This window comes from Fukomys damarensis, unplaced genomic scaffold (assembly GCF_012274545.1).
Source record: "Fukomys damarensis isolate Sample0158 unplaced genomic scaffold, DMR_v1.0_HiC HiC_scaffold_16, whole genome shotgun sequence".
NCBI classification, from domain to species: domain Eukaryota; kingdom Metazoa; phylum Chordata; class Mammalia; order Rodentia; family Bathyergidae; genus Fukomys; species Fukomys damarensis.
In genome coordinates this window covers 69,077,024-69,095,972 of record NW_022900928.1, presented here as the reverse complement: position 1 = coordinate 69,095,972, position 18,949 = coordinate 69,077,024, and the positions used below count along the sequence as shown (strand labels likewise).

General features: G+C 38.9%; 1 protein-coding gene across 1 annotated transcript in view; it reads right to left on the bottom strand.

Moving 5' to 3' along the window:
* The window catches only part of Sorl1 (sortilin related receptor 1), a 159,462-nt gene that overhangs the window by 78,862 nt on the left and 61,651 nt on the right, over positions 1–18,949 (bottom strand). The window contains exons 9-12 of the mRNA XM_033764392.1: positions 17,814–18,006; positions 14,372–14,489; positions 14,082–14,155; positions 7,153–7,241 (exon numbers count right to left, since the gene is read on the bottom strand). Coding sequence (XP_033620283.1) covers positions 7,153–7,241; positions 14,082–14,155; positions 14,372–14,489; positions 17,814–18,006 — 474 coding nt within the window. The remainder of the gene's footprint in view (positions 1–7,152; positions 7,242–14,081; positions 14,156–14,371; positions 14,490–17,813; positions 18,007–18,949) is intronic.

Sequence of the window (18,949 nt, the reverse complement as noted above, 5' to 3'; positions counted from 1 at the left end):
AAAAAAAAAAAAGAACTTATATTTGACTTTTATCTTTGTGACAAGAGGATATCTTCAAACTGGACAAGGACAAAAATAAAGAAGGGGAGAGTTAAAGAAAAATGAGTATAAAATAAATTCTAGAGAACAGAAAGATGTAAACATAAAATGATTACAGAGCCCTTCTTTTGGGGGGAGGGCAATACTGGGAAATGAATCCAGGACCTTTTTACTGAGCTACATAACCAGCCCTTTGTTTATTTTGTTGTCTTGTTTTGTTTTGATTTGTCATGTTAAATTGCCCAGGCTGCCCAGGATGGACTCAAACTTGCCATCCTCTTGCCTCAGTCTCCCAAAGCGCTAGGAATACAGGCCTACATCATGATGCCTGGCTCCGAGTTACTTTTAATAATCTCTAGAGTAGTCTTGAAGAACAAAGATCTAAAAGTCTAGAGGAGGAAAACTGGTTTTATTTACCTGAAGAAGAAAAGGTGTTTTGAGAATGGACTGAAACAGGTGATTCGGGAGCTCTTAGGAAGACTGTGAAAGGAAGTCAATGCTGGGAACACAAATGGTTTCACACACAAGTCACAACAAACTAATCCCACTTCCTTCTCTACTAGTTAACTCTTGAAGAACAGGATAACAATAGCATTATTTTCTTATGAAGATCTTTGCAGACCACACTGCTAAGTAACTTTCATTCATTAACTGCAGGTAAAACAAACACATGCTAAGGTGGCTGATACATTGTTTGATCTCAAGCCAAAATTCGACTTCTACTTCTCACAGAGCTCAACACATCTGTCAGGATGGGGACAGCAATCGGCAAGGTAAATCTACCTCACTTGCAAAGGTATAAGGCGAATTGTATAGATGATATAATAAATGCCAAAATGGAATTCAAATGGTATCATACATCAAAGAATAAGCAAAAAAATGAGAATAAAAATATAATTTCCATGTGTAGTTTCAAAAATTACCTGTTCAAATATAGGATAGGAAAACATCTGGCCTTTAATAAGATCCACAAGAAAAAAGAACCTCTGAGATTTTAAGTTGAATTGAACTCAGCCTTTTGATCTAAGTTACATGATGGAGAAAAAAAAATTTTTTAAATACACTGAGTATAAGAAACCAAATGCAAAAATTTTAAAAATCAACATACAAAACTGTAAGGTAGGCAAAATTAGCCTACAGTGAAGGAAATAAAATCAGACCGAAGTTGCCTCTACTGGGTGGGAAGATGGGGATGAGAAGCACTGATGAAGAAGGTGCACATGGGTATTTTCTGGGGTGACAACAATGTTCTACATCTTGACATGCATCCTTCAGAAACGATTAAATGGCGTACTTAAGATCTGAGCATCTTGTGGCATGTTTTCAAAACAATTTAATTGAAGTCACAAGTTTGAGGTTATTGCAAAATATTAAAATGTAGGGGCCTGAGGATATAGCACAATGGTAAAGCATTTGGCAGGTAGGAGACTCTGGGTTCAATGCCCAAGCACTATAGGAAAAAAAAAAAAGGAAATGCAGCCTTAGGTTTGCATGAATAGAAATAGAATCATGTAGGTCATCTTCTGGGTACTTCAGGTTATTGGAGTCAGATCTGGGCCCTACATTTTAAGGCATCAACATTAGGAGGCAGACCTGTCGCAGAACCTAGAAGGTGGAGATTCAGGGTCCTATAGTACATGAGGAGGGGAGCTGTGGACATTTTCACTGGAAATGGTGGATGTGCAGAAGTACAAGGATGGAGTCTTCAAATGTCTGAGAGGCTTTCTGATGAGAGGAAATATCTATCTGCTATCTGTTTCCAGAGAGCAGAATTAAGCCCACTGAACAGAAACTGGAGTACAGAAAATTTGGGATTTCCTTTACTCGTAAATGAAGGAACTAACAAACTGTTTCAAAAGGAAATGGAAGCACCTTTTGATCTGAAATTCCCCATTACTAGAATTGTTCGAGCAAGACTGACTGGCATGATACTCTTATTACAGGTGGCAGAAGGCTGAATCAGATGACATCATACATCCAGCTCACTGTTATTAGACATCTTCCCTGGCCAAGTAGCAGCTACTTCGATTCATCTTGTCCAAATCTGCCTTCATAACACGGCCCTGCATGCCTCCCCCTTTTCCTGTTTTCCTGAGTGGTACAGCCACCAGTCCCGCTGCCCCAGGTCAGTGAGAAACTGGGTCCTGCATAAGTAGTCTTCAAACCTACCCCAGCACCAGTTTTCATTTTCAGCCTTGCTTCCCTTAAATCCATCCTCTGTGTTCTGGCAGAGCTATTTTCCTACAGTGCAAACACGGCCATCTCATTCCCCAGTTAAAACTCTCAAAGGACCCTATCATCTCAAAAGCAAAGTTTAATCTCCATAGTAAGGCAAAGGGAAGTCTCCCAGTGCCTAACCCTCTACCTGTACACCTACCTGCAGCCTCATTTCTCACCACCATCCAACTCTCAATTTAAAAGGGCCCTGTTGCACAATGATTTGTGCTGCCACCTTTGCCTAAACTCTCTCTAATCCTGAAATGGCACTGGATACTGCTTTTTATCCTCAAATCTCAGCTCAAGTTCTCCTCTTCAGAGAATCCTTCCTATGCCCAGGCAGCACCACCTGGTCTGCACTGTGTGATTAGATTTCGATCTAAAACATCCCCCCAAAGGCTCATGTGTTCAGAGGTGGGACTTTTGGAAAGTAATTGAGTCACAGGGGCTCTAGACTCACTCGAGGTGCTACCAGGAGGTGCAGCCTAATCATAAGAGGCAGATCTCTAGGGATACAACATAGAAGGGTATATTCTTGTCCCTGGATTCTCCCTTCTTTCTGCTTGGCCACTGAGAATTAAGGAGCTTTTCTCTACCAGGCCCTTCTGCCATGCCATTTCTGCCATGGAGCCAGCCAATCATGGACTAAACTTCTGAAAGCATGATCCAGGATAAAAGTTACCAGTGTAGGTTATTCTGTTCCAGTGACAGGAAAGTAACTAACACACTGGGGCTCCCACTGTACTCTGTGTTCCCTTCAATCTCACACCCTAATATATTTTTATCTCTGTAATTTATTGTGGATTTTTTACCCTAATATATTTAAATGACCTGATTCTGTGAGTTTTCCGCTGCCATTCAGAGTTTCTTAAACTGAGATTAAAAGGTGACAAGGCCCTCCATTCCTGTACAACTCTAGGGTCAGAAGAAACCCCAAAGGGTCAGAATGAAGTAGAAGCTCCCTCTGCAAACACAGTGTTACTGCTACACAGCTTTAGGTGATGGATCTAGCAAAGAGTTTAACTGTGACCTTCCACATTCTGGAACTCTGGGACTGCTTCCAGAACTCAGGTCCAGAAAAGACAGCTGCTCAGCTACGTGTAGTCTTTGAGAGCTTTTTGGAATTCCCACAGGGAAGCCCTATGAAATTGGAAATCTCCTTTGAGAAAAGATGCTTTCAGGCAAATCCAAAATATTAGTAACTATCAATAATATCATCACGCCAACAGGCAAACTGCCAAGAAGAAACAGAAATTGATCTCAGCCCTTATGATCAAGGGATAAACTTGTTTTTGGATCTTTTTCAGCCAGGGCACAAAAACACAACAGCCTCTTCTCTGAAGAATGCTGATTATACAGGAAACTGCTCCAGTATATCCCCTGGGCAGGTACCTGGTAACCACGTGTGAAACCCCAGCACGGGTTCTTATTTGTTCATTTCAGACCTGTAGACACAACAGCAAAACAAAGCATTCCATTTCTTGCTCTCAGTTTCAATTAACAATAACAAAAGCAACAGTCTCAGAAGAGAACAAAGGCAGAAGCTGAAAAATGACATAGTTATCTATGCCAGTCAAGGAGACAAATAATGGAATAATTTAAATGAACAACCAACAAGAAAAAAAGTAAAAAATCCCAACCCTTACATGAGCAACATTCTTACGGTTGTCCCAGGACCTCTTACTAGAATGACTGACACTTGTCTAACCCAGCTTTCCTCCCTAAAAATGGGCATTGGGTCAGAAAGTTCCCCATCAAAACAAGTCCCTCCCCCAAGCCTCTGGCACTAACTTGACTAGAAAATATCTCTGAGCCGTAGTGGGCTCAGACAGCTCCTAAACCATGCCTCATTCACCTTGGTGTCCTTGGTGTCTAGCACAACATCTGGCTCATTGTTGATGTTTAACAAATGTTTGTGTAATTGACCTGAAATGACTCCTAACAGAAATGTGCTCATGTTCCAGCGTGAGCACTAACTCCTGACAAATCACATTATTTCCTTGTAATCTGAAGGTAGACTGGATCATCTCTGGATCTTCTTGGGCACCACTAAGGTATATACATCCAGGGAGCCCCCACTGTGCTCAGGGGTTGTCATTTACACCAAACACATGGTCCCTTTTAGAGCTGTGCAAATGACACCACACCCAGATCCCTTACAGGTTTATACAGGGGGGGGAAGGGAAGGGACGGGAAGGAAAGCAATCTTGGAAAACTAAGTATGCATGACCTATTTATTGATTTATCAAACATTTGCTAAGTGCCTGCTATCCTATGGAGAACAGAAATTCTTGTCTACAAAAGGCTTACTAGTGAGTTGAAGAATTCAGGTGTATCATATGAAGGTAGCTTTAAAGAGGAGTGAGAATATAATCTATGCCTGATTAATGAGACAGCCAATAAATGCCATGAGGCTGAAAGGACAGAGATCAATATGGTTAGAGAAGACAGGTAAAAGGAGCCTGAAACACTAAACCAGAGCAGAAATTCTGATTGGCAGAAGCAGCCTCACTGGTTCTTGGGCATCACAGTAAACCATTACTGTGGTCTGAGAATATGAACTAACTTCAATATTATCTCCTGCTTTTTCCAGAGCAGTAGCGGGGGAGAAGTAAAATACCTCTGTATGCAACACACTGAGAAAATTTGGGCCAAGCTCAGGCTGATATTCATGACACAAATGTACCTATCAAAAGAGGCCAATTTATACTGTCATATTTGTACATGCTTTATTTGAATCACACATTATGGATCCCTCCAAAGGACTCATCCAAATAGAGAGATGTTGCCGTGTCCAAAATCTCAAAGTCTACAGCCCCAAAGTCATTATGAAATGTCTGGGGAGGGCATTATGATTTTCTGGCAGCAGATTTATTTTCCTGGTCATGTTTTGCTCTAGCTAGTGTAGAATGACACTGCATTCCCTAAGCCCATATGCACCAACAGATGGTGTAAGAGGACTAGAATCACATGAGCTCCTTCAGAGGAGCCAGCTCAGAATGCAAATGTAATCTGTGGAGAAGTCAAACAAGGAAAATCGAGAATTGACTCTGAACTCTTAAAAGCCATACAAAGAATGAAATGTATTCCCAGGAAGTCAAACTCTGTCCCTGCATGACTTCCACACAGAACAGTGTACTAAACACTTTTGCTTCCTCACCTGCCTTACAACTAGAGGGTAGAACAGAATGCTTAAAGGCAAAGGGACAACATACTGAAGCTCTTTAGGATACACAGTGCCTTCCATAATCAGTGCTTGCTAAATGAGTGAGATGTGAATTAAATTAACAGAGACACAAATGTCAGCATGAATGTGGGGAGCACTGTGCTCTGTGACTGTCAGCTCTGTGAGCAAACACCAATCCAAACATATTCAGAGTGTTGTGTGTAACCAGCGCCTCCTCTGACTCTAGGCTGTACAGAAGCAACTGACCAGTGCACACAGAACAGAGAACAGCCAGGTGGGAAACCAAATGCCAAAGCTTTGTTTCTCCCAGCTTCCTGGAAGCTGGGCTTCTTTGCACATGTCAAATTAACCATAAGGAGAAACCAGCTGCTAAGATCTCGATTTCAAACCACCCACCCTTCTCTTGCTGCTGGCCCCAATTCTAACAGCAGAGAAGGAAAAGCTTTCTACTTTTCTCTACACAAGATGATTACAGAAATCTTAACTATCTCCATCAGTAACCCATCTAACAGGATCAGCTCAAAATGGGGAGAAATGAGGGTCACCCTGCCCTGACAAGCATCAACTGTTCAATAACTGCAAGAAAGTAATCAAAGAACCAGTTCCAATAAAATCAGGACCTAAGGGAAGAGAAGTTACTAAACCTTGACACTTTGTTTTTCCGTGTAATATACTGCAAGGAATACAGGCCATAACCTAAATATCTAAGAGTTAATAATGCCTCTGTCACTAACAAGTGGGAAAACCTTGGAGATGTCACTTTATCATGTTGCATTTCTGTTTTCTCACCTGTAAAATTAAACAGTTAATTCCTAAGTCCCTTCAAACTCTATCTATGAGAACTCCCAACACCAAATGTAGCACAGCAAAAGTTGACTGGCTACCAAGTTGTATGCTTTCTGTAATTATTATTTCTCTATTATTTTACTATTTTTATTATTCTATGAGTAAATCTATGTACAGTATGTCACACTTATACTGAAGCAGGAGTTTAAAAGGAGGAAAAACAAGTATCCCCCAGCCTAAGCAATATGGCTGTTGTGCTTTGTTCTAATATAGATAAAAATCAGCAACTTTGTCCCTGTAAATAAAGTTTTATAACCTCCTGTTCTCTTAACACCCTGTTTTCACCTAGTCAAGGCCACTGGTATATGTTGTTACCCACCTGTCACAGACTGACAAACTGCCTTTGTTCTGTTTGCCAACCCCCAAGTTATGTGCCCCTAGGTAGGTCAAACCCCTTCCGCCAAATATATAAAAACCAGAATGATTCCTTCGTTCAGGGTTTGGCCTTTAAACATCAGTCCACTGAGTCTATGTAGACCTAAAACCTGGAATAAATCCACCTGTATTACCCACTGGTCTCTCCTGTCTCTTAAAATCCCACAACAAAACACAGCAAGGGAAAATAAGTTAAAGAGTTTCTAGTTAATTTTCAGTCATCATTAATTTGCTATATTTATACAGTTGTACTTTTTAAGATCAATAAAATTATTTCACTTGTTTCTCACAATAACCTTTTGAGATTAAAAGGGGCAGGTTATTATGCACATTCTATAAATAAGAAAAGTTTAAGTAATTTCCACAGGTCCAAAACCATACTGTCAACCACCTACAGCTGTAGTGAGATAATCACCTATTAGCACAGAGATGAATCTCTGTAAGAATAGTTTGATGTTAAAAGCAAAGATTTAATCAGATAAACTTACTTCAGCTCATTGGTTTCCATTCCCTGGGCAATGGCCATGATGATGCCGCCATGGTCTCCCCACGTATAGTAGTGAGGTCCAGGAAGCGCCTGAAGAGGAAAGAAGCCATGATGCCACTGCTGTGCAAGTAACTGTGTGAAAGCTGTGCATGCACAGGTGCAGGTGCACACAGACACACTAGTTTACATACATGCACATATGTCAACCACTTGGATCCAATTTTTCAGTTTATAGAACACAGCCAGCATTTCATTGTACCTCTCCCAATCCTGGGAACAGGCAGAGCAGTTCTCATATCCCAATTATTTCCCAAAGAAAGAAGGCAGAATATAAACAGCAAAGGTGGGACTCAAACTCAGATCTGACTCTTGCCAACGAGTGACTAAAAATTAACCAACTGGAGGGCCAGGGATTTAGCTCAGTGGTGCCACACCTGCCTCACAAGCACAAGTTCCTGAGTTCTATCCCCAGTACAAAAAACAAAAAACAAACAAAAATTAATCAACTGGAGCACTTGTATGAGGACCTGGGTTCAATGCCCAGCCCTGCAAAAAAAGAAAAAAAAAGCCCCATGGAGTTCCAGTCCTACTCTGATAGTATAAGTCCCCTAAAGCCCATCATTCCTATTAATCTCAACTAAAAGCTTCAGACAAAATACAAATGAGAGAGAGAGACAGAGACAGAGAGAGAGAGAGAGCAGAGGATGCTGACAAAGTTAACAAAAGCAGGCAGCTTGTGGAGGAGATTTAAGGCCTGTAGAATCAACCCATAATGTGCGTTTCCTGGTGCTGCATTGCCCAGCAGGAAAGCCACAGCCACTGAGTACCTCAGCGTGAGCCAGAGAACTCAAACTTCAGTAGAAACTGTTTTTACCAAAGAAGCCAGGAAAAGAATCCCTGTGAGCTAAGGAAAATATGAGGAAACCCCAGAGGGGAGCATGTTAAAAAAGTAAATCTCCTAATTCTGTTACGAATTTACATAAATCTCAGCCTAACCCCAAAACTATTTGTGTGGGAAACAGATCCAACCCAAGACAGCAAACATTCAGCACAGCAAACTGATATTTGAGATACTACATACAGAGAACAAGACAGAATTTATGGTCAGAAACTAAACAAGCTGATTGAACACTAAAATAAAAATAGCAACATCCTCAACATGACTTAATTTCAGGCTTTTTCTCACATATCCAGGGTACAAACCCAAATTACTAAACATATAAACATATCCATAAAAAAGCCCAATTCTCAAGGGAAAAAACAAGAGTAACCCCAAAATGATCTATATATTGGAATTTTAAGATAGCTTTAATAACCATGTTCCATGAGGTAAAAGAAAACACATGTGAAATAAACAAAAGATACAAATTCTTCCCCAGCTGAGTATGGTGGCACATGCCTATAATCCCAGCACTTGACAGGCTAAGGCAGAAGGATTCTCATGAGGTCAAGGACATCCTGGACTACATAGTGAGACTCTGTCTCAACCAAAACAAAACAAAAAGAATTATTCCCCAGAGACACAGAAAGTATGTTTTTATAAAACACTAAATAGAAACTTTATAATAGAAAAATACAATCTCTGAAGTAAGAAATACAATGAAAGGATCAATATCAGACTAGAAGTATCAAGAGAATTAATGAACTTGAAAATATATATGTGTATTTACTGATCAGTAGAATAGATCCATTCTAGAGGAAAAAAAAGAGAAATAAAAAAAGAGCACCAAAGATATGTGAGACAATAGCAAATAACATGAGTATTTTAGTCTGAGAAGAACAGAAGAAAAGGACTGGAACAGAAAATGTCTTTGAAGAAATAATGGCTCATAATATCCCAAATTTGGTGAAAATTATGCATTTATAGGTTCAAGATCAGTATCCAAAAATAAGATAAACTCAAAGAAAACTTCTCTAGATACATCATAACAAAACTGCAGACGAAAAGATTTTTAAAATCTTGAAAGCATCTAGAGAAAATTGGCATGTTACATACATACATGTAAAATGCATGCGTGATTCATGCATAAATGATAACTGAAACGACTATGGATTTTTCAGAACTCCAAGGAAGCAAGACAGCAGAACATCTTTAAAATAACATCAATTTAGATTATTCTTAACTTAGAATTCAATAATGTAAACATAAATGAGAAAGTATATGAAATAAAGAGATTCTTCAAATGAATGAAGACCAAGAGAACTCATAGCCAGTAGATAGCTCTACAAGAAATGCTAAAGGAATTTTTTCAGGCTGTAGGAAAATTTCCCAGGGAGGAACAGATCTTTAGGAAGTACCAGAAATGGTACTTATCTGGGTAAAAATTGAGGACTTCTAATTTACTCTTATAGTCTTCAAAATTCATATAATGATTTAAAACAAAAACAAACTTCACCTTAAGAGTTTTCAATTTATGCTGATTTGATACATATAGCAATAACATAAGGGGGAGAAGAGACAGGGATTTATACTGTTGCAAAGTCTAAATTTTATATTAAGTATAATATTAAGTCAAGAAAACTATGAAAGATTAGATATGTGTGTTTTCATCTTTAGAGCAACCAATGGGAAAAATATAGAGAAATAAGAGACAACATCTAAATAAAATTATCAAAACAAAAAGAAAAGGGCAGAGAAAATAAAAACTAGAAGAGATGAAGAGAAAGAAGTAGTAAAATATTGAATTAAAATTCGCCCACATCAATAATTATATTAAATTTTAAAGATCTAACTTCTGTTAAAAAGTAGAGCTTAACAGAATGAATAAAATAGTATGATCCTACTATGCTGCCTACAAAAAAAAAAAACACTTTAAATACAAAGATGCAGACAAGCAGAAAGTAAATAGATGGTAAAAGATTATGGATAGCATAAGAAGACTGGGAAAGCTGGGTGAGGTGGTGCACGCCTGTAATCCCAGCACTCAGGAGGCTGAGGTAGTAGGATTGCTGTGAGTTCAAGACCAGCCCAGGCTGCATAGTGAGTTCCAGGTCAGTCTGAAGTACATAGTGTAGAAGAAGAAGAAGAAGAAGAAGAAGAAGAAGAAGAAGAAGAAGAAGAAGACGACGACTACAACTGGGAAAACTACTTCATTAACATATAAAATAAAATATGAGGTAAAAGGTATGACCATAGATAAAGAGGGATATTTTACAATGATAAAAGGGGTAATTCATCAGAAAAGATAATCATAAATGTTAAGACAAGATAGGTACAGTGGCGCATGCTTGTAATCTTAGCCACTTCAAAGGCTGAGGCAAGAGGATGGTCAAGTTCAAGCTCAGTCCAGGTAACTTAGTGAGACCCAGTTTAAATAAAAAAATAAATTAGTTCAGTGCAAAGGTCCTGTATTGCCAAATACAATCTCCAGTATTGAAAAAAAAAATGAAGACACTTAATGAGAGACACAAAATATATAGCAAAATAAAGCCAAACTTAGCAGGATTTAAAGAAAAAAAAAAGACATTTCCACAATTGAAGATCTCACCAAATCTCCATTAGGAATTTAGAGAAGTAGATCCTTCCCCCCAAAATCAGAATAAATATAAAAGATCTGAATAACATGATCAACTACTTCCATGTAATAAACATCCACACATGCTTGATGAAGCAGCTGCAGAACACACTTCCTTTGTGGTACACATGATGTAGTCATTAATACAGGCTACCATTTGGATCACAAAATGGATCCCAATCAATGAAGTCAAAATCAGACAATGTGAAATAGGAAGAAAAGAGCTAAAGATACAGAGAAATTTGGAAGGGGGGGGAAGGTGATAAGGGAAAAAAATATGAGAAAATGAAAAAATGTAAATAAAGTGTTTGTAAAGGGAGAGGGGAGGAGGGGATGAAGAGAGGGCAGGGACAAGGGGAAAAAAATGAGAACCAAGACCTGTCATGTAATGGTACAAGCACCCAATGATGAATGTAACTGTACTGTACACCTAAAATGTACCAATAAACTCAATGAGAGAGAAGAAAAAGAAGTCAAAATCATTCAAAGTATATTCCCAGACCAAAGGAAATCAAATTATAAATCAATAAAATGTCTATGAAAACCCCCAAATATGTGGGAATTTAAATACTATTTTTAAAATAATGTATCACTTAAACACAAAAATCAAAAGACATGTTCTGGAGTGCTGCCAATGACCTGAAATTAGATGGCAGTGATGGTTGTATAACCTGGTGACTCCACTAAACAACCTGAACTATTTTTAAATGACCAGTTTTATGATACATGAATCATATTTCAATTTTAAAAACAGGCATTAAGAAGTCTGAGCTTAAAAAATATTATATATCTAAATATGAAATATATAATGAAAGCAGTATCTAGAGGAAAACTAGCAGCATTAAATATTTATATGAGAAAGGAATATCCAAAAATCAAAGACCTAAGGTTACACCTTAACAAATAAAATAAAGGGAAAATAATAATAAAGACAAGAAATCAACAAAACAGAAAGACAATAAAGAAAACTATCAGAGCCAAAAGCAGATTCTTTGATAAGATCAATAATACTAACAAATCCAAAACTCAAAGAAAATAAAACATATAAATCACCAATATCAGAAATGAAATTATTGCTAAAGCTCCCACAAACATTAAGAAGGTAAAGAACCCAGGAGTGATGGAGCACGTCTGTAATCTCAGCACTCTGAGAGGATGAGTACAGAACATCTCAAGTATGAGCCCCAGACCTAGAGAATGTCTCTGGAAAATTACTCAAAGAAAAAAGTAACATCAATCTTAATAGAAACTTTATAAGAAAATCAAGAAAGATCATTAATCTCCTCGTTTCACATGACACCAGCAAACTCTAATGCCCTTGATAAAGACATTACAAAACGAGAAAACTATAGACTAATACCTCTCACAAAGAATGCAAAAACCAATAAATTTTAATAAATCAAACCTAGCTATATACTAAAGGGCTCATCATGAACAGTAGGGTTTATTCCAGTAATTGAATGTTGGTTTAATATTCAAAAATCAATTAATGAAGCCAGATGTGGCACACACCTGCATTCCTAGTACTCTGGGAGAATGAAGCAGGAAGATCACAAGTTTGAATCCAGCCTGAACTTCACCATGGTATGTGACAGAAGCCAGGTATACTGTGAGTCTATTCATATAAAACTCAAAGCATGTACAGTTCACTGTACTTCCGTGTGCCTCACTGAAGTTGAAGAAAACAGCCTAAGAAAGGAATTCTGAGAGTCAAAATTTGCACAACTAATCATGAGACACAGGAGAACCGGAAGTGCAGTCACCAATATTGCAGGTGGCCTTCTATCCACACAGCCTAATTTCCTCATCCCCTACCTCCCAGCTTGCTCCATGCCCTGGATGTGCCTCCAAGGACTCAGATGCTCCTTCACAGACAGTCTCAACCTTTGCCTTCCCTAGTTAGCTCCCCACACAAGATCCCTTGTGTACTGGATACTGCCAGGCAGGCACTAAAGCATGCTGGGGTCGGGGGCACTGACAGCTGCCCCTGCAACAGCCAGCCAACAACACTTTACTGGAGGAGAACAAGACATGGCTTTCTACCCAGAAGGAAATCACTTGCAGATGTTCAAATCCCAGATTACACCACCAGCAGAAGGTAAAAACAAACCGCAGACCAATACGCAGAGAAGAGAACTCCAACTCCGATTCCAAAAGCAAAGTGCAGTTCTGCTGACCAGGAAAACAGCTGCTTCATTGGTCCCAGGAGGAGGACAAAGAGAACCAGAAAATTCCAAACTGTTCGAACTTTCTGACTTTTCTTGCCTTATTAACCTCTTTCACCTGAATGAATATGCTATGTTCTCTACCATGCTGTGTACAGTCCACACACACACACACACACACACACACACACACACACACATGCATACACAATATCTGAGTCTCACACCTCTCATTTGGAGGGAGGTAAGCCCTGTTACTCATGGGATAAGGTGTATGACAGTCTGCAAAGTAAACTGCAAAGAACCAAACAAATGCTGGGGATTATGATTGTTTTACTAAGTACAGACTTCAATATGAAGGTGCACACATTGCATCCCTGATAAAAATCACCATGAGGACCAGGACCATGTCCAGTACCTCTTCTGAGAACTCCACGATGCTGCCGACATCATGCCCAGTAACCTCCTGCCCAGTGACCTGCTGAGTTTTATTCAGAGGGTCCCCACCATCCTTGGGGTCAGCACTGAAAACAACCCCTACAGAATGAGAACAGATGCACCTCCTTCAGCCACATAAATCAAGTGAGGCTGCTGAGAAACACTGGCTTCCAAATCTGGGAACTCTCCAATGTTCAAGGCTAAATTAGCATTTCAAGGCTGGAGAACTCACTGCACCTTCTGAATTGGCACAACTGGTGCTCAAGGATTAAAACTGGTTAGAGACTTACAGCAGAAGCAGTGCATTTCCATCACATAGGATGAGACAACAGAGGCCCATACAGCAAGACTCAAGCTTCAATAACATACAGACAAACAGGCAAAATAACCAGTCAGACCTGACACCACTACAACTCCATTATAATTCAGTGATACACTCAGTAAACATTTACAGAGTATTTGCTGTATGCCAAGTATTGGTAGGCCTTGGGGTTGCAGATGTAAGCCAAATGGTCACTGTCTTTGTCCTTGTGGAACATACAGTCTTGAAAATCTGGTCAAATTCAGTTATTTTTTAAAAAGTGAAAAGGTCTGGTTTTATTTAAAACAATATTTTGGCAAAATCACACCCACATTGTAAGTTATAAACATGAATCAGGGTAGCTGGCTTTTTAAATGTCACTCTGTGTCCCTCTCACTACATTATAGTCTTACTGGGCATCACAAGCCTCCACCAGGGACCAATGTGTCCCTGAAACACTGAGCCACAATCCACATTCTCACAGACAAGAAGCAAGGGGATGGGGGCTGACCTCTCGCCACCTGGCTCCTGCGCTGCTAGAGATGTACACATTGGTCTTGCTTGCCAGGTTTTTTCCCACTGAGCCTAAAATGCAAGATGAAGAATTATTTTCCATGCATGTCAAGAGTATTTCAGAGAATCACTTTGTCCAACCAAAAATTCTCAGTAGTATCTGGCAACCAGGAATGTCCTAAAACCACAAAAAGCAGTCGATGCCAGAAATGTGGTTGATTACACTATAATTGTCTGCACTTAACAACACTACCGAAGCCCCTGAAGGAAAACACAGAGCATACTTACCGGTGGCAATGATGAGGCCAGGGGCCGACTCCTTGGACAGGATGGGCATCCTCCGGAGCTGGAGGTTGAGCAGCTGACTGAGACGCTGGGCCAGGTGCAGGGAACAACCCTGGGAAAGCTACATAAAGAAAGGGCCAGAAAATGTCAACATGCAACCTGATGCATAGTCTCCCTCAAATCCATCAGCCTATGTGAGGACCTCAAAGTCCGAACCAGAGCAAGGAGGCCTGGCCCAGAAAAAAACAGACTCACATTCTAGCTGTCTCTACGCACCCACCATCATAGAATGGATTATCCAAGCCCCATAAGTGTCTATCATTGAAGGAAAGAGGAAAAAGAATTTTAAAACTCCTGAGACTGAAGGAATAACAATTATAAATCAATGTCAACTTGAGTAGATAGGAAAGGGACCCTATCCACCCAAAGATCCTCTCAAGGGACTCAAAGCTAAAGAGAAATGAAATGATGTCATGATATTTATTTTCTAAATCAGTGGAGATGTGTTTTCAATATAATTCTAGTAATTCTGCCAAAAAAAAGCAAGAATTAGAAATCATAACGTCTCATTGAGATGCTTCCAGATAGATGTACAACATTTGAGATAAGAACACCAAAGGATTTGCATGAAATGTTTGAAGGAGTGCACTACATCTTACACAAACATGTGGTAGTATGAAGCAAGGGTCCAAGTTACTTAAACTGGCCTACATCAGTTATGTCAGATTGTAATACTTCTTTGTAAGTCACCAAGATAGTACTTTTGATATATGGTCACGCCTGATTCTCCTGGACAGAAAGTGATGACTCGAAGTCATTAAGATGTGTCCAGTGTTCTTACTAAGAAATTCTGCATGTGTTTATGGTGCAGATAAAAACTGTAACAAGATTGGATCTACTTATTTTTTTCATAAAAAGAATCTTTAACAAATATCTATCTTGCTAGCCTCTCAGTTCGGCTGTTGAAAACTAGAGCAAATTAGACTGCAACTCCAAGAAATATTTACTTACCAACTCCCTCTCTTGACTCCGACTTTTTTGTCTGCAAAGAAGTCTGTTTATGAAAGTGTTTCTATATCGTCAGTCGGATTTTTAACCACACCTACGTGTTCTTTTCACAGTTTGTCACCATTTGTATCTGAACTGTTCCCCAAAGGCCATGTGCTAAAAGCTTGGTTAACAGCCTATGGCACTACTGGAAAGTAGGATAACACCTAGGAAGTAAGATCTAGTGGAGGGAAGTTACATCCTTGGGTGGGCCCTAGAAGAGCACACTGGGACCCCACTCTTTCCTCTGTGTTTTCTCTGCTTCCCAGCTGCCACAATGGGAGCAGCTTTGCTCTACCTGGCACTCTTCAATCATGATACTCAGCTTTATCACAGGCCTATAGTGGGGCCAAGTGACCATGGACTGAAACCTCTGAAACTGTGAACCAAAATAAATTCCTGTACTTTATAAATTGATCCTTTTCTTTGGTATTTTGTCCCAGTGATAGAAACCTAACAAACCACCTAAATTCAGAAGTAGAAACTAAAAGCTGATTTAACTCTCTTACAGTTCATATATGGATCAGTCAAGGAAATAAAAAACTGAATATTACTATTACTTGTATTTAATCAAGCTCTGACTTCCATGGCATGCTCATAACATCCCAGCCCCATCCACACCAAGATCAAGCTAAACTGGTGAGGCCATAAGATACTGCTGCGGAAAACGGTAAATATCTAGGTATTTAATTATATCTTTTTTTAGCATGGTGATTTCCAATATGGTAAACCAAAACCTGTTACCAAAATGGGACAAAAATTCAGCAGGTACACTCTAGGGCAAGAGTCTCTGGAAGAGTTTTCCCAAATGTCTCAGATAGGAAGAAAAGGGCTAAAGGTATGGGAGAAGTGGGAAGGGTAGGGGAAAGGAAATAAGGGAAAAGAAAAAAATAAGAGAAAATGAAAAAATGGAAATAAAGTTTTAGTAAATAGGGAAGGGAGGAGTGGGTGAAGGCAGGGCAGGGTTATGGGGAAAAAATAAGAACCAAGACCTGTCATGTAAAGATACAAGAGCCCAATGATGAATGTAACTGCACTGTATACCTAAAGTGTACCAATAAACTCAATGAGAAAAAAAAAAAAAAGAATACACAAGAGTCACCATCATTGACAAATTCAAAAATCTTGAAGACCAGGTAATTGTCTAACTAAATGTTACAGTTCAGTTATTAAAATGTTACAGTTTCTTTTTTTGTTGGTTTGGTTTGTTTGCTTTTTTGGGTGTTGAGACAGGGTCTCACTATGTAGTTGAGACTGACCTGGAACGCACTATGTAGCCCAGGGTGGTCTCAAACTCACAGCAATCCTCCTGCCTCAGCCTCCCAAGTGCTAGGATTATACAGATGTGCACCATCACGCCCGGCTACAGTTTCTTTTAAAATGAGTACTGCTTATTTTTTCTGAGTGTCTTCTGTCCACATCCTAGATTCCTTACACTAAATAGGAACAGAGTATGGGATATCACACAAAGCCATAGACACAATCCATAGGCTGTCTGGGGTTATGGGAACACTTAAGGGAACCAAATAATACACTTTGATTTTTTTAGCTTTTCAGATAAGCATATGGACAAGGAAATTACAATCCTGAGTTACACTCGGAGAGGAATATTAAAACTAGCTCCACAGAAATAATAACTGACACAAGAAGTTAACAAACAATCTAGATTTGAAACACAAGTTTTAGTAATATTTTATAGCAGAAGAAATGACATGTTTTTACATAGTTACATCCAAACGACTTATCAAATATACGTAACCTAATAACTTAGTGTTGTGTAAAACAACAGTGTGTATTAACTAGATTTTTAAATAACCACAGTTACCTGGTAATAGAATGTAATTTGGGAATCATATAGGACATTACCAACCTCATGTCCTATTCCTCCCCTGATATTCTCACTTTTTTTTCATGTCACAGAAAATTCTGAAAAATTCAACTTCCCAAAGATAAGATGTCATCAAAAGAAATACAACATGACCTGATGTTGAAACTGTGATTTAACTCAAGCTAGTTACTTAGATAATTCACATGATTTGGTAGATGTCAACTACCATGGTAGTTCCCTCAAAATTTTAAAATACTGGGCTGGGATCATAGCTTAGTGGTAAAATGTATGTTTAGCATGTGCAAGGCCCTAGGTTCAATCCAAAAACAGCCTATGTGTTTTAAATATCCCATTGTTGCACTGCGGGTTCACTATGGCACTCCACAGTGCCTCAGTGTAGAGTCTGGGGCCAGCAAATGTGGAAATACAGATAAACATTTGTTTCAGGTGATATTATCAGAGGACTATGTGATCTTGCATATTTTCAGTAAGTATTTGATGTAGAAAACCCTACAGATCAAAGCTCTTTTCCTTGTATTAAAAAGCCAAACAAAATTAAAGTGTCTATACCTCACAATTGATTTTCTCTCCATATCCTGTGAAGGCGGGAGCTTGAATAAATTCCCAAGTTCCCCCTTTGTCAAAGGTGATGACTGATCTCATGTTCTCCTCATTCATAGAACCATTAATCAGAGTAGCAATGTAGACTCCTTGTAATCCTTCCACACGATGGAAGTCAGCAAATGGCTCATTTGCAAAATACCTGCAGTATGAAAAAATAAACAGCTGTGAACCTGAAAATGAAACTTTGATTGGTTTTTTCAAAAACCATACATAACATAAACTCTAACCATTTTAAAGTATAAAGTTCAGTGGCATTCTTATTACATACAGAATGTTGTACAACCATCATCATAACCATCTAGTTCCAGAACATTTTTATCACTGGCAATCACTGTACATTTGTCCTTCCTTTCCCAGGCCCTGGCAACCACTGATCTTCTTTCTATTTCCATGGGTCTGCCTAGTCTGGCTATTTCATGTAAGTGTAATCATATAATATGTCATCTTTTGTAACCAGTTACTTTCATTTAACATAGTGTTTTCAAGGTTCACTTGTGTTGTAGCATGTAGCATATTTGCTTCTTTTTGTGGCTAAATAATCTGCTCTTTAAAAAAAAAAAGAGTGATTTTGTTTTGCCTATGAAGGCCAAGATGCTTATCTGATCAACTCCTAACCAGGGGTTTAGAATCATCAACATACTGTACAAAAAGTTGACATAGAGTCACAACTATTTCTTTAACATAAAAATTGACCCAAGTCTTCCAATGAACCTTGACAAATAGGAAACATTACACTGGACTCGCAAGACACAGATAACAATTCTGAGGCTTAAAATTCAACTCGATCTGTAGAAAAACACAGCTCAGGATTACACAGCTATTACACAAGTACTTACAACCTAATTATCAAACACACTGATCACACAGATCCCCACAGGGTTTTCTGTCAAGAAGACCAGCAGTATGAAGATTTCTTCCTAAAGAAGCAATCTATACAGTAAAAATGGTTCTAGAAAGCCTGAGGTTGTACGTGGTAACAGGGAAACAAAGAATAAGGCCTTTGTAGGCTGTAACTGCTATGCCAGGATACTACGCTTTTACTGAGAAAGGGTTTGCACTAAAATAGTACAAACATTATATAT